The following is a 16,864-nucleotide window of genomic DNA, read 5'->3' on the forward strand; positions in this document are numbered from 1 at the left end:
CGGTCCGAAGATGGTAGTAAGTCAACTAACTGGGCATCGTTGCCCCTGGCATTGTCCCGTGTGTCTGTTGTCTCTCCTACCTATAATGGCTCACATGCTAATCGGGGTAAATTGCTAATAATGCATATTTGGAGGCGAGTGGTAACGGGCGGCTAAATGTGACGGTTACAAATGTATCTTATATTCGTCTTCCAGCTTCCAAGTACCATAAACATATTCATGATGCACTGTCTTTATCTTAAGGGAAAAAATAAACCTTCGTTGAATAACAAGTGGTAAATTGTTTTGAAGGCGCCTACAGCATGACCGATGGAGAAGAAGAAAACACGTACACATAAATAATCATGATTTACCATCAACAAGAGTCATATTTTTTTATAAAACAATTTAGTAATCTATTTGTTAAACAGAAAACACTTCTTGTATTCAGAGAAGCTTCGGACGGAAATTTTTTTTCTCGATAAATTATTTTCAAGAAAAAAAAACCTAGTTCACCTTTTTTGGCCCCCGTGTTTTTGACTTTCTTAAAACCGATAGTGCCGTTTTGTATACGACAATAGGGTTACATGAATTGAAAATACAATAAAAAAACGACAATATTTTTGTATATTTAGGTACTTTCAGGTACTTTGTATGTACATTTCGCTACTGAACGATCAAATTCATCGAGGCCTCGCACAAAAAACGCACACCAGTTGTATACATAATTCTTTCTATGAAAAACACTATAACGTATGCTAAAAAATTGTGCGCTATTTTATCAAAACAATATAATATATTCCCGTTAGTTTTCAATACCTATGGACGTTGTATTTTTTTTTTTTTTTATAAGTGTTTCATATAGTGTTCATAAATAATATTAACATGTATAACATGATGGTGCTTATATTTTATTTTATTGTGCTCGTTGTTTTAAGGTCAACTCCGGGTACGTAATATATTTCATTTGCATCTACGTAAATAATTGCCTTCTTATAATCGTAGCATATAACCATAAGTGATATATTCTGAACCCGATTATGGTAATTATCGCAATTTACGGTATTTGCTATTTTCTCACTAAAAGATGGCCTAGTAAGATTTGCTTATCCTTTCGCAAAACTTCCTTGCTGACTAGTTAAAATGTCTAAGTTAAGCGCTAAAAAGCTCTGCGGGAGGCTAATTTGATATTTTTAACAACTTTAACGAAAGGTTAGTTCGTAGTCTCTGCCCTTAATTTTATATTAATTGCTAAAAATGGTAAACGATTTCACAATTATTATTAAACCGTATTGCAAACACGCAATTAAGTTATTGTTATTTTTTCATTTGCAAAAAAACTAAAAAACTATATTTAAAAGTAAATGAAAAACTGTTCAACTATTTTACAATTATAAAACTTTACTGCGCTAGTGCAATACAATTATTATTATTATTTCATTAAAAGTATCGAAATTCACCATTTAAAAAAATTGATGTTAAATCAAACCGCTGGACACTAATTCTTACTGTAAATGAACAATACAAATTCATTTGTAAAATTAATTTTATATTTTAGCATACTCTAGTCCTACCAAGATATGGATTCCTGGTAGGACCAATCCGGCCGGTGACGAGCAAATTGATCACACTCAATACTTGTCCAACGAGTGTCGTTGTTTCAATAGAAAAAAGTTTTTAAATGAAAAGTATGTATTATGACATTTTAAAAGATTCCATTAGATATAAAGGACTGGTGGTTTTTAATTATTAAGCACATTACATTTTATTTAGTATTAACCACTTAACCCGTGTAATAACCTGTACAATATATGTATAATAACAGTGTTGTAACAGTGTTGCCTATTATAACATACCATTAAAAAAAAAAAATTGAACTAGTCAATAAAAATAATTTTTATAAACAAAACATACTAATTATAAAATATAAAATTATCACATATAAAAAATATATAAACGAAAGAGCATTTTCATGTCTCGTTGAAGTATCGAATAAATGTAGAGTATATTAACAAGCTAGTATCTAAGGTGGCTAGTAAACATATCAAGATTCTGGCTAATATTTTAGTTTTTTCATAGTATCTGGCCCAAAACAATTCATAGGAAATTAACCTGTTAAATTACATTGAATTTATTTTTCAGTTATAAATTGATCGTTGTGAATATAATTTATCTCTCACCCCAATCTATTACCCCTATCTCCTACCCCTATCTCTTACCCCTTATCTCTCACTCCTATCTCCCACACCCATTTCCTACCCCCTATCTCCTACCTCTATCTCCTACCCCTATATTCCACCCCAACCCCATCTCCGTGTGGTAATGCTTTTTTCGTTACGCTTTTTTGATAACACTAAATAAATAATACTCTTTTCGGTTATGTGCCAGAGTTAAGACATGAAAATGTCAAAAAATATTAGGGACAAAACAAGATAAAAATAAATAATACAGATATACAAATGATCAACAATTAACATAAATATATCTTAAATTTTACTATTTCCTACCATATCTATTTACTGCCTCATGCTGTTTAAGAACTATGGGAGAATTTGGATAATTAGTTATCTTACTGCAATTTATTCTTATCAAATGTCTTCATTATATTTCAATGTAAATGATAATATGTTTTCTATTTCTTCTATACCATTTTCAGTTTTAAGCTTTATGTCATAAAACCTTCTACAACATGCACTTTTTAAAAATTATTAGAAATTTCTTTTTTAATTTAAATTAACTATCTTTAATCTACAGGTAGATTCTCTTTAAATGATTGTTAATGTAAAACTAACTCTTCAGCAATGTTTCTTTATCAAAATTAAGCAATGGAGCAATTTATATAAACCTTAAAGGTGTAATAAAACAACGAAGTTTAGAATTTCCTTCCTAGGGGAATTATGCAGGAAACTGAGTTGGCATCTAATGTTGGAAAATATTTGGTATTAGATAATTGAATTTTGATAACTTTAAAAGTAGGAAGAATAAAATGTGAACTTTTTGTGGCTTATTCAAATTTTTTGGATCCAGACCTATTATTCTTCTTAATTACAGGAACAAATTAATTAACCTATTTCGTTGGGGTCGTTACATTTTATAATACTATAGATATACATTATACATATATTGTTTAGTTCTTTAATTAGTTGATTATATAAAGAAGAAGATTTTTTTCTTGGAGCGTCTATTATATGTTGGACACTATGATCAACGTGTATATTACATTATATAGGAAAGCTGCCTAGGGCTTCAGCAATATCACTAAACTTATTTTTAATATTTTTATCAGTATCGTTAACACAATTAACTAGTCTAAGTTTATTTTAATTATTACATGTTAGTAGAGCTAATATTGTAGTGCAGTCAAATTCAATGTCTTACTTATATAACATTAATGATATTATTATTGCTTTAAAATATTTTTATGATAAATTAAATGAAGGTATTCATCTATTTGCTACAAAGAAAAAATCCAATTCATTCAATTTTCCTACATGGTTTTCCAGTGAATTACGTTCATTAATTCTAAAGAAGAATATGTTACACACTAAATTTAAAAAAACAAATGATAGAGATGTTTATTGTGAGTTTTCTAATATAAGAGCTAAATGTAAACAATTATCAAAAGTCTGTTATAATAATTATATTAAACGTCTACAGCGGAATTTGTCAAGTAATCCAAAAGGGTTTTGGAAGTTTGTTAAGGACCGTATACAAATAAATTCATTGCCCAAACATATGAAATTTAATGATAAATTCTCTGACAATCCGTTTATAGTTACTGAATTATTTAAATCATTTTTTGAATCAGTGTATACGCCCGTAGTAACCGTTAATCAATCTTTCTCCAATTTATCAACAAATAATAATATTATTGATTTCTCTACTTGTACTTTATCTATTGCTGAGGTATTTGATGGATTGTCCATGCTAAAAATTGATTGTACTACTGGACCTGATTTAATACCATCTATTATTCTTTATAATTGCCGGTACTCTCTTACTCGTCCCATACATTTTCTTTTTTGTCTGTCTTTATCATCTAGGGTTTATCCTTCTTCTTGGAAAGTCAACTACATTTTTCCTATTTTTAAAGCTGGAGATAGGTCGAATATTTCTAATTATCGACCTATCTCTAAAATTAGTGCCTTGCCTAAATTATTTGAACAGCTATTAGAACCAAAGATCTCAGGTATTTTAAACGATACACTTACATCGTGCCAACATGGATTTCGCAAAAAAAAATCAACTGTAACTAATTTATTAGTTTTTTACTCAGACTTAGTCTCTGTAATAAGTAATAAGAGTCGAATTGATGCTATCTATACTGATTTAAGGAAAGCTTTCGATAGTGTTAATCATAGGAAGTTAATTTTCAAACTTGAACAGCTAGGTGTATGTGGCTCTTTCTTAAGTTGGATTAATTCATATATTTCTAATAGAAAACAGATTGTAAAAATTAATAATTGTTTATCGAAGTGTTTTGATGTTACCTCTGGAGTACCACAGGGTGGTTATTTATCTCCAATATTATTTAATATTTTTGTTAATGACTTAGATGCTGTTTTTTATTATTGTAAGTACCTTTTGTTTGCTGATGACTTAAAGCTTTATCTGGAAATGAATAGTGTCAATGATTGTAGGAAACTGCAAGCTGATTTGGATAGATTCCAAGAGTGGTGCAGTAATAACTCTCTTTTGATTAATGCCCTTAAATGCTCCCAAATTACATTTTGTAGGAGCAAAGAAACACTCGTTTTCCATTATAATATTGACGGTGTTGTGCTGAATATAGTTACTCATATAAAGGATTTAGGTATAATTTTGTCAAGTGACCTGTCATTTAAGGAACATATTTCGTACATAAAAAATTAGGCTTTTAGGATGTTTGGAATTTTAAAAAGAAACTGTTTTGAGTTTAATGACCTTAAGTGCTTAAAAACTTTATACTGTTCCCTTGTTAGGTCAATTGTCGAATATGGCTCGATTATATGGTGTCCTTATCTAATTGGACAAGTCAAAGATCTCGATAAAATACAAAACCGGTTTCTGTATATGTTAAGGATTAAGTTAGGGATGCTGGATTCTAGAATAGATGACATAGCGGTTGAGGTTAATTTGGATTCGCTTGCTAAAAGAAGATTTAATAATGACATTAAATTTATTTATAAGTTATTAAATAATGATATTGACTGTCCTGAGCTTTTAGCCCAAATTCCTTTTAATGTTCCAACACATCATACCAGATCCCCTCCTTTCCTGTATACTTCTACTCAAAAACAAGACTATAGTACGCATGCTCCTCTGAATAGGATTCTTTCTAACTGTAATACTTTAAGTAATGTTGATTTTTTTTTCGACTCCCTCCCCAAAATTCTTGCTCAATAATATTATATGTTTTATTAAGTTTATTATTTTTGTTTATAATATTTTATTGTTAAAATTTAATTTGTATTAATTTAGTTATGTTGTATTTATATTGGTTAAAGTGTTAATTTACTGTTTAATTTCTGTACTGCATGCCTATATGGGCGTAATTAATAATTTATTTGCTTAATTTGCTTCTAACAAATTAGTATTATTATTATTATTTTCTGCTTAACGCCATTCAATGTATAACATTATATCCTTAAAGCAGGTTATTTTAATTTATGTTGTAGTAAAAGTGTGTAAGATTATTATTATTATTAATAACTTTATTGAAGTATCAGCTTAAAACTATTTATTTCTAAAATTAATAGGAATATGCTATGTACAAATATGAATATTAACATCTACATCAATTATACTTAATTAACTATCTCTAAAACACTCCCTTAAATATGAATACAAAATGCATATAATTTATCAAAATGTAGTATTAAATATATAAAAAACACAAGCAGTTTATAACTAAATTTATTTTTGGAATTTCTCCGTATTATTTTTAAAGATTTAAAATTATACATAAATTATTATTCATTTGTAGTATTTATAAGTATATTACTAATATATTTTGATATTTATTTTAGGTCTTCGGATGTTGTTTTAGTTGTAGATAATGAACGATTCCCCGCCCATCGTGCTGTGTTAGCCTCACGCAGTGAATATTTCGGGTAATAATATCTTTAAGCATATTATTCTCTTTTTTGATTGATTGGTCAATTGTTCTAATAGTAAATTTTTTTTTACTTTTTTACTATTATTTAGAAAAGCATATGTTTTTATTTTTACAGTTACGTTAGGCTCACTAATCTCCTAATGAACCAACCTAAATGTTTTTGAAAAAACAGCAACATCGATTGCCTTAAGATTTTTTACTGTTTTGTAATCTATAATTGTTAGTTTACTTGCTTGATATAAATTTATACTATGAATTATTACCACTTATACATATTTATGACAATATTAATATATTTTTGTAAAACAAGTGAACAAGTGATATAGTAATTATGCAAACTGATTGTATGACTTATTACATAGCTGTTCATTATAATCTAACATACTCAAACAAAACTAAAGTAAATTGAGTAGCCCATACAATGTGCCTTACTGGTTGTAGCACATACAATGCATTTTTTTATGCTAATATTGGATACCTTTTTTAGTGGATTACTAAGTGGCGGATATATAGAAGCTAATGAAAATGTGGTGACAATAAAAGAAGGATCAAAAACATCATTTAAAGTACTTCTTAAATATATTTATTTCGGTAAAATGAATTTAAGTGTTCTAGAGGTAACTTGTAATGTATATATTATTTAGAATATAAATATATTTTACTGAAAAGGATTTGTCGAATATACATATTATGTATTTTTTTATGTATTAGGGTAACGTCATTTTGGAGTTATTAATTCTCTCGAATATGTGGTGTCTTACAAACTTACAATTTTCACTGTCCGAGTACTTGTGTAATAACATCAATATACACAATGTAAGTTCGTTGTTTGTCGTGGCACTTTACTATCAACTCAAAGAACTCGAAGTTGCATCAATCAATTTTATTGTCATACACATTTTGGACGTATTGAAATCTATAGATTCTAGCTCTTTGTCGGCCGTAATTATATTTTATAGTAAAAAATCAGTATTGCTCTTGTTAGCTAATTAGTTGTAACAGAAATATTAATTTTTAGGAAGAATTACAACTAATTCTCAATAGTGACTTGGCGTTTGTTAACGAATTAGATATATTCCGTGAGGTTTGTCAGTGGATCAAAAACAACCAAGACCACCTTCATCCTGACGATAAAACCAACATTTTGTCTGCCATCAGATATCAGCTTATGAATAATGATGAACTGTCTGAAGTTAGGAGATCAGAGCTAGTTTTTTCGGATACAATTATTTTAGATGTCATAAAAAAGTCCCTCACACAAAAATTTAATGATCGAGGACGATTTGGTATGCTCAATGTAAATATAATATGTTAAGCGAACTACGTTAGTATCAACTACTTTATTTTTTAGAACCAAATGTGAATTTCGCTCGAGAAAATTCGATAGAGCTTTCTCAAATTGACGGCTGTACCATGATCGCGTTGAAGCATCCATCGAATATAAACTACATCGAAATGAAATTAACCTTATTATGGCCATTGTATGTTTTTATTTATTCATATTCTAATCAAAGATTTAGTACAATATTATTTGAATACAAACAAGGTTAAAATTTATTTTTTTCATGATTTCCTTTAATAGTTGTTAATTAAATTTATTCATGAATAAAAAAAATTGTAAATGCACCGAACAATGAGTTATGACTATTAATTTTTTTTTAATAATTTTTGCACAACAATTATTTAAATACATGATTTTCTTTTTTGACATCTTAATTGACAAAAAAATTACACAGCCATTCATTTGATCGAATTCTTGTCATTTCAGCACTCACTCTTATTACATTGAAGTATCAGTGGATATGAACGTTTGGTTGCGTGTAGTTGATCATTCAAGTTATGATTGTCGGTCAATTCAACGTTTGTGGATTAACCCAATATATGTTAGGTACATACGTGTTGTTGGCACCTCAAATACTAGTAATAAGCCTTTTGAATTTTTAAAAGTCATGTACAATACGGACAATATGCACTTGGTGGAAATAAAAAACCGATTTGTTGGTAAGGACAACACGAAAATAACTCGTTCTTTGAATAATATAAAAAATAACTTATTTATCTAATTAACTGATTTTAATCTATTAGCTCCAAAGTACAATGTTGCTTTATTATCTATGAATGCGCTTGTAATCAAAGGTTCTTTTTTTGGCGAAAGAACGGTGGAGACGAATAACTGCATTTTTAATGATGACTATAAAAACTACGGTGAGGATCTTGGATATACATTTCATTTCCTGGATTTGGGAGAATGTATAGAGATTCAACTCGCCCAACCGTATGTGCTTAGCTCAATGAGGTAATCGTTTACAGAATATTTACTTTTTACTTTGGTTTCTATTATTTAATTATAATATTTTTTGTGCCTGAAATATATTCAAAAATAATTTTAGGTTAACTGTGGCAATACGATTAAGATTATATTAGTATTGTCATTATTTATAGGATGCTGCTTTGGGACCGCGATGGCCGAACCTACAATTACACTGTTCAAGTTTCAGTCAATCATAAAGATTGGGACATGGTTAAAGATAAATCTAATAAATCGGCACAATTGTGGCAGTTGTTGCTATTTGAACAAAGGCCGGTAGTGTATATACGTATTACTGGAGTTCGCGTAAAGATGCCACTGAGTATTAGAAAACAGGATAAAGTAAAATAATTGAACTAAGATTGTTTTTAGACATTGTTAAAAAACTTTCTTTTTTTTGTAGACTTTTAATTTAGTGTATTTTGAGGCACCCGCTCAAGTATCGTTAGATCCCAAAGTCACAAAACCGTGGAAGTCGATATCGCAGCTTTTAAATCGGAAATAGCGCCACCATTTGTCCGAAGGCCAACTTCTGCATGGAACTAATGGGTTTTTTTTACATATTATTATTATGGGTTACTGTCAATTTTATTACTAAATAAATATATATATTCAATTTAATAATTACTATTATTAGTTACTGATGCACAACAAAAATATATATATAAATAAAATAATAAACAAGATATTCTATGTTTTAAGGTTGTCAATAGTTAAGGTGTCTACGTTGGTAACGTCGACCCGTGTTAGGTTAGGACCCAATGGTCGGTATCATGATATTGTGTTTATTACATGATATCACAGACGATTAAATTGTGTAACTGATAATAGTAGATACACGATTTATTGGGAAAAAAACCGATCCGTGTACTTATTAAGACACTTAATGATTCTGACACGGCAAAATCGTTATCGTTATCTCGTTATTTTATGTCCCGCATTATATTGCCGTACCGAAGGTCAACTATGAGTATATAAGGTCCAACTACCTACAAATTATAAAGAGGACTGTGGTTATTTGTTTTTTTTGCATTCAACTGCCCCAAAATGTATTTCATATTACACAATTTTTTAAAGGAACACTAATGATTTGCGTATAGTTTTACTGTTATTCATTGTAAGAGTTTTACGCTTGATTGTTTAAATTATCCAATATTAAATAATCTGCTTCGTGCTAATTTTAATTTTTTAGTTTATCAACTTGTAGCTCTGATTTCGTATAAAATATTTCATTATTTTATTACTATGTTCAAATTAAGATATATTTTATTAATAGTTAAAAGTCAAGAATGATAATAATTTATTTTATGACTAGATAAAATCTCGTGGTTATTTAACTTCGTGATAATGCTCCTATACTATTATTAAAAAAACACAATTTTTAAAATCTCCATAGAAGATTTTTATTAAATAACAGGCATTAGCCGACAGCTAGTGGCTATAAACGTTAGAAATATTGAGCGGAACCCGAAGAAGCAATGGGCATTTCTAAAATTGATAAAAAAAATGTATTGGACACTCAAGCCGAATGTTTTCGTCATAGTTTAAAGATGAAATTGAGGACGCTTTAGAATAATTTTTATTTTGTAGTATTTATTTTTTGAAAACATTTTTGGTTCTATCAGCGCATGGCAGTGCGCCGGCCAAGTTCCAGCAATACCAGTGTATCTTTACACAAACCAATTCACCCGGTATTTCTAATTCTCATATCTCTGATACATATTAAGATGGACTTTACACATTTGAAACCTAAATTAAGCTTAAATAGTTGAGGACACTGCCTAAAATTCAGGCCTTAATATTTAGCCGTTTTAAAATGGGAGGATTTCAAAATTTGTATTTTTGTTACTGACTCACTTACTCATCATCAAAATTATAAGACGCTTCTCGTATAGATAGAAACGTGAAATTTGGCACAAATATAGGCCTTATAGTGTAAGTAAAGGGAAAATTCTAAAAGTTGCAACTTTTTTAAAATTAATGCGCTAGGTGGGGATTAATGACCTTCGCCGCACTACATTGGTACAGGGCGCTCTTCATGTCCACGTCTCTAGTCAGCCATCATTTGGTCTTAGATTGTGTCTTTGTTAATTCGTGTTCACATGTATGGTAGTGTAACAGTGTTCTTTGTTCTTGTTACATTTGTCATGTGGCTTATTATAAAGTGTAATTGTACACCTAAATGTTTAGGCTTCGTTTATACGTTTATAATACTAAACTAGATTTATAGTGGCTACTTGTATAAATTCTAGCTTCATTAATTTACTAACTAAATCACACTATATTAATTATAACTAATTTAATTACTATCGTGGTTTATTATTAAACATTGGCGCAACTAGAGGGATTGCTGAGAAAGGTCAAATCCTTCTTAACTCGTTCAGGCTCTAAAATAATGTCAGCAACTGTTACGGTACAATGCGATGAGTGGATCACACCCACGACTATCCGCCTTCTAAGGATAAATTAAAGGACCCTAGCCGGGACAAGAAGCTACCCTGTATCTGCCCTAAAATATCCCTAGAGACTCTTTGTAAATTTGTATAACCGCCCAAAAGAGCAAAAGGGCCGGTCGTACCTTTAAGTAAATAAACTAAACTCTCAAGTAGCAACGTACAATATTATACATTTAAAAAGGCTTAACGCCGGTTACGAATTAGTTGTTGATTAAAATGTTAAAATGACTGAAACAATATGTAGGAATATATTATATATAAATGTTTACACCTGTTATCTCGTCCACGGGAATCCGAAGTTAGAACAGGCGGAGTGACACGCACACAAATATAAATAAGGTGCCAAATAATTAAGAAATTATAAAATAAGATATTAGCGCGTAGATGTTAAGATGTCAACTGATTAATATTTAGGTGGATGCGAATACTGTCCCCTAGCGTGAGTCGCGTCACTCCCTCTCCTCTAGCTATTATATATGTCTATTTACATCATGCGCCCAGACCAGGGTGCTGTCCGACATATTAGACTTCCCAGGTTTGGTTTGGAAGTATCGATAACCACCAGTCATGAACAATACTATTATTACATATTATTACTAATAATATGTCAGGTAAATGACATCGTTCAATACTGTAAATATATGTAGGGTACAGAGAAAATATCTTTTTTTTTGTATTTGAGAATGTTCAACAACATTTCTTTTAAACAATTTGCTTTTAATGATCATTATAAATAATAAATAAGTAGAAATTACAGTAGCACACAAGTAGTCAAATTACAGTTGACTCTTATCCGAATAGATAATTATTGATAACATTATGAACACATCTTATGTTATCTATGTATTTCTTATTCTATAATTATCATTGGTTTTTTTTTCGTTGCTCAGGCGATGAGTTTTTATACCATTTATTATACAAGATATTTAAGATATTATAATTCATAACAACAATGGAACTAATTGAATTTCTAATTAATTAACCTAACATAAAAGCATCTAAGTCTGTAACAAAATAAATTCCTAGGCGAACCACGTTTAACTTTTTTAAAATTTATTTTATTAAATTTCAATCAATAATAGGTTATGAAATACAAGGTGTTCGACCGTGTTCCCTTCTTTAAAAAGCAATTGACCGAGAGTAACATGGCTGTAAATACTCATACTTTTATATTTGAATTACTTTTCTAATATTTTTTTATACATGTGTATTAGTTGTTGTGTCTAGCACAATAAAAAGTATTAGTAATTATTAGTAATTTAAATTTGGCAATTTTTTTAAGTACATTTTTATTGTTCAAGGTGGATACGAACCCGTTTTCGACGATTTGCCAAAATATGTCGTTTAATAGGTTTATTAGAAAATATCTAACTTCCAGCTTCAATTAGAATAACTGCTGATATGCTAGACGGTTATATTACTTGTGTGTTAAGAAATTCATCAGGCGTTCATAAATACAGAGTTCTTAACAAAAAAATTTGGGAAGTAAGAGTCGATCGACTCAGTGAAGCAATATAAACACTACATAACCAGGTGGTCCATTGGTTAGGTCAGAATGGTCAACCAGCAATCGAAGTCAATAACTTATGAAACATTATATAAATTATGGTTGTTATTTTATTTATATACCACAAATTGTATATTAACTCAACGTACATCATAATAAACACATTTGTTGCCTATGCGTTGACTTAATAAATAATAATATGTACAGATTCGACTCGTGATTCCATTCCATACCCACACCTGATGTATGTGCCAGTGGATTTTCTAAATGCCTCTAACTTATATATCCTAAATATAAATTAAAATAAATTTCTTAGACTACAGCGATGCCATATTAAATTTTTGATTGCCATTTTCGAATCCTAAACCACTGTGACAGAACAATTTTTTTTTTTAATTAATTTAAAATTGTGTAATGTTGTTAGGGGAGGGGGAGGGGAGGGGTTACATTACAAACTACAATTCTAAAAATAAAATGCCTAAATTTTTAAAATAAAACAGAATTATTTTAATTATATTAATATCATCTATATTATTCGGTGTTTAGTATATTCGAATGGGAATAGTATAGGAATACTGTAGGTAATACTGAAACTGTTAGATTAAATATAATTTTTACACAAAATTCGTGTGAAAAAAAACTCATTATTATAGAAAGATACACTTTATCACGTTTAGTTAGATATTTTTCACAATTCCTGTTGCAATGTAAATAAATAATAACAAATGTATACTGCTATGTTTGTTAAAAAAAAAACGTGCGTATTCTAACAATGCAAATAACACGTCAAACTGTGTAATATATGTTAATTTAATTATTAAATATTGTTTATCTTATACAAGTCTTATACATATAATTTAAGTCTAATACTACTACTACAACAGTGTGAATGCTTACTTAAATTTATGTACGCTTTTAAAAAGACGGTAGTAGAAAATATTATTTATGCTTTTGACATTGAAAATAACTTTCGGGCTTAAAGTTAAAGTTCAAATTTCATCGATGGCAATATGGCGTACACAATAAGATTACTGAAATTGTAAAATGCAAACATAAGTTTACATGTGGTTGTAAAATCAATAACCAAAAAAAAATGTTGAAACTCCGCTTTAAAATAATGTAAATATGTAAATACAATACAATATATTTGCACAATGTAAAGTATTTTTAGATTTTATACGGTTTCGGTCGACATATAAGCGTATAAGTCGCAAACAAATTACTTTAATTATAGCTGGTACAAGTTGAGAGTATTCATTTTTGTCTTAAAAGCTTAGAAGCTATATCATTTTTGTTATTATAATACACGTTATATAACAATATTCAGCTTTTCATTGGCGCTAATAACTGAAGACTGTGTCTAATATAAGAAGCGTTGAAGTGTGTTATTTTTTGTAGTTAAAATGAAACTTTGCTGCGTTTTAATATTGTTTACCATTGTAAAAGTCTTGGCAGTAACTATGGGTAATTATTTTTTTTACACCAATATTAGGCAGTTCATTTGAAAAAAAAAAAAACTAATAATTAATTTTTGCTGACAGCGGATTACAAAAAGTCGATTTCCTTTACAAGTCAGTAGTTTTCTTTTCATAAATTAATAGCTTTTGATGTCTTTAATTTTTGCAATTTTTGTACATATCCTTTAAACCTTTATTTACAGACACACACATTGAGCGGGCGTCTACTACAGGTAATACAGTATATTTAATATGAATTTACTAATACATAATTGGTTCATTATGTTTATCTGTTTTTCAGAAAATGTATAATTTAAAGGTTTTAGTTTGTAAAATTTAGTGCAGATTAAGAGTGCATGAGGTATATCATACCAGTGTTCCAAATACTATGTAAATACTTAATTTGTAAACATCAACTAGTTTATATTTATACTCGAAAGAGCAGTTTATATAATTTGAATGAAAGTGACTATTTAACCTAAAAGGCTGAATGAATAGCATGGTATCCATTTAAATCATGATGCACTCTTATTCTAAAGATTTTTATATCTCCGGGAATAATAATTTTATTTAACATTAAACTTACAACTTAAATAATTTGTTTCTTCTAGATATTGGATTGCTGCCTGTTGTAAGAGAAATTATTACCGGACATACAACGATGGGTAGTCACAGTGAAATACTAAAAAAAATTAATAAATAATGCTATTAAAAAACAAATATATAATGTGATTTTCATAAATTAATAATTTCAGATGAAATTGCTTTGATGTTGGCTGTACCGGGTAATGATTTTCTTTGAGTCATGTGGACGCAGTTCTACATGGTTATTTTTATAAACATTAAGAATATAATAATTTTGTTTTAATTTCAGAATTAGCAAACGTTTTGCACAATTTACAGGGTAATCCTTTTTATATACTACATATTTTTTAACGGTTTAAACATTCGTTTACACATTTTCATTATATGTATCAATATTAACCTACCAAAACAAAATATTTGCATTATAATTAATATATATATTTTTTATTTTAGATTGCCTAATTTATGAGGAAATTTTGCGAACACTTATACTCAATATTACATGTAATTTTAAAATTTAACATTTTTAAGCGAACAATTTTCCAAATAATTACCCAGTTATAACGATTGAAATTCAGTTAGAATTTATCTTCATAAAGCTATATGTTTTTTTTTTTTTGGATAAGTCTTAATGATAGTTTGAAACATAATTCAAGTAGTCGTACAATGTTTTAGTTTAAAAAATGGGTCTAACAATAAGTAATTTTAGTTTTTACTAATTTTTAATTACTATATGAGTACTTAATTTTTTATATTTTTGTTACAGTTTATCCTCTACCACTTGTAAATGACAACCAAAGTAATAACGCATTTATTTTATATTCGTAAATAGCGCTTAAGGCTTAGAATTTTGATTGAAACCATGTAATTTAATTGATAACATATCAGTTAATTTCTACAATAAAAATATTCGAATGCTGCAAACTTACTGTGCTGTCTTTTTTTTTATTATTTGATGTTGTCGACATTGAAGTTCAATATTTTTTGCAGATTTTGACGATTATAAATTGTTAAATCTTGGAGTTAGCAGAAGATATGTAACGAGAGACGTTATAAAAGTCTTAATCCAACAAGCAATAAGTAAATTGTTTTATAGATTTGTACTGTTTTTGATTTTAATTATGATTCTGCCGTTTTTAATTTTTAAATAAATATTTCTTTTTCAATAATATTTGATTAATAATAGCCATAAATAACAATAGTATTCAATTACAGTTCATAAATAATATTTATATAGACATATATCACAAGATATTTACGTGATATTTATTCACAACAATATAGGAAGTAAACAACGGTTTGTCTTGTTTTAAATGTACTTTATTAAATTTAAATTAATAATAAGCTTTGAAATACTGGTGTTTGACCTTGCGGCCCTCCATTGAAAAGATCCACCAGGAGTAACATGGCTGTACACTATGTATACCCTGTATATTGGAACTACATTTCTACAATTATTTAAAATACATGTATTAGCTATTGTGTCTTGCACAATAAAGAATAGCGGTAAATTATTAGTGGGCTAAATTTAGCCAATTTTTTTAAAAGCTGTTTTTTTTTATTTTTCAAGATGGAGACGAACCAGTTTTCAAAAATTTTGCGATGATGTGTCGTTTAATAGGTCTATTTAGAAATATAGTATTCAATGATACAATTATAATAGCTGCTGATGTTGACATTTATGGTAATTGTAACATAACAGATTTAGACAAAAAAGTTAGCCAATACACATGTGTTAACAACGAAATTTTGGAGTTCCAAATCGATACATCCAGTCAGGTAACACAGACACTTCGTCATCAAGTGACCGAATGGACAAAATGGTAGACCAGCAATCAAAGCTATAGATTTACAAACTTGTCTTTACACAGTACGTGTAGTGTTATTTAAATAGTATTTATGTACCGCATTTATATCCAAAAATTGTAACTAGTTAAATGTATTTAATAATATAATTTGAGTTTTGCTCAAGATCATAAGCAAATTTGTTATTTATGTATTGATGTACTTTGAAATTTTTTATTAAAACTTTTTATAGTAATCAGACCTTAATTCTGAGCATAAGATTTAGTATAAGGTGTAAGAGGCACTCAAACATAAATAAAGGATTTAAATAATAACAAAAAATGAATTGTTCGTAACTTGTTTTACAATTAATTTAACCTAAAATCGAAACGATACAACTTTTGGTCCAAGAACAAATACTGAATTAAGAGTTGTGATACTTAGCTATAGGCAAGGGCCTCCTCAATTTTAATGTTTCCCCTCTTCCCCATTTACACTCAAACAATTATGTAAATGAACCGGCATTTGTTAAAAGATATTTGATAACCCATATTTTTGTGAATTGGTTTTTAATACCAACTATATCAATTAAAAGATTTTTTCAAGACTATTTATAATATTTTTTACGAGATCGAAATATTTAAAAATAATGATTTTGATTTGTTTAACATTATCAAATAAATTTAGAGT

The 16,864-nt window shown here is 28.7% G+C and overlaps 3 protein-coding genes across 3 annotated transcripts; all 3 read left to right on the plus strand.

Moving 5' to 3' along the window:
* Window positions 1-858: 858 nt before the first annotated feature.
* Window positions 859-6,075, plus strand: LOC126835740 (BTB/POZ domain-containing protein 9-like). The gene is made up of 3 exons (XM_050568528.1): window positions 859-928; window positions 1,538-1,667; window positions 5,988-6,075. Exons 1-3 carry the CDS (start codon window positions 865-867, stop codon window positions 6,073-6,075), a joined length of 282 nt encoding a protein of 93 aa, XP_050424485.1. The 5' UTR covers window positions 859-864.
* A 499-nt stretch (window positions 6,076-6,574) lies between these two features.
* On the plus strand, window positions 6,575-8,952 carry LOC126835388 (BTB/POZ domain-containing protein 9-like). Its single transcript, XM_050567947.1, has 8 exons — window positions 6,575-6,693; window positions 6,788-7,018; window positions 7,095-7,362; window positions 7,428-7,557; window positions 7,845-8,077; window positions 8,162-8,372; window positions 8,519-8,726; window positions 8,788-8,952. The coding sequence occupies exons 1-8, from the start codon at window positions 6,673-6,675 to the stop codon at window positions 8,887-8,889; spliced, it is 1,404 nt and encodes a 467-aa protein (XP_050423904.1). The 5' UTR covers window positions 6,575-6,672; the 3' UTR covers window positions 8,890-8,952.
* Window positions 8,953-13,578: 4,626 nt separating this feature from the next.
* LOC126835494 (uncharacterized) lies at window positions 13,579-16,432 on the plus strand. Its single transcript, XM_050568135.1, has 10 exons — window positions 13,579-13,811; window positions 13,889-13,918; window positions 14,008-14,037; window positions 14,416-14,469; window positions 14,560-14,589; window positions 14,679-14,708; window positions 14,843-14,893; window positions 15,156-15,188; window positions 15,380-15,469; window positions 15,960-16,432. The coding sequence occupies exons 1-10, from the start codon at window positions 13,751-13,753 to the stop codon at window positions 16,214-16,216; spliced, it is 666 nt and encodes a 221-aa protein (XP_050424092.1). The 5' UTR covers window positions 13,579-13,750; the 3' UTR covers window positions 16,217-16,432.
* Window positions 16,433-16,864: the final 432 nt, after the last annotated feature.

Source organism: Adelges cooleyi, unplaced genomic scaffold (assembly GCF_023614345.1).
Source record: "Adelges cooleyi isolate 19-005CV unplaced genomic scaffold, UGA_ACOO_1.1 ACOO_flye_CR_arks_rails_tigmint_CR_PRNA_1, whole genome shotgun sequence".
NCBI lineage: Eukaryota > Metazoa > Arthropoda > Insecta > Hemiptera > Adelgidae > Adelges > Adelges cooleyi.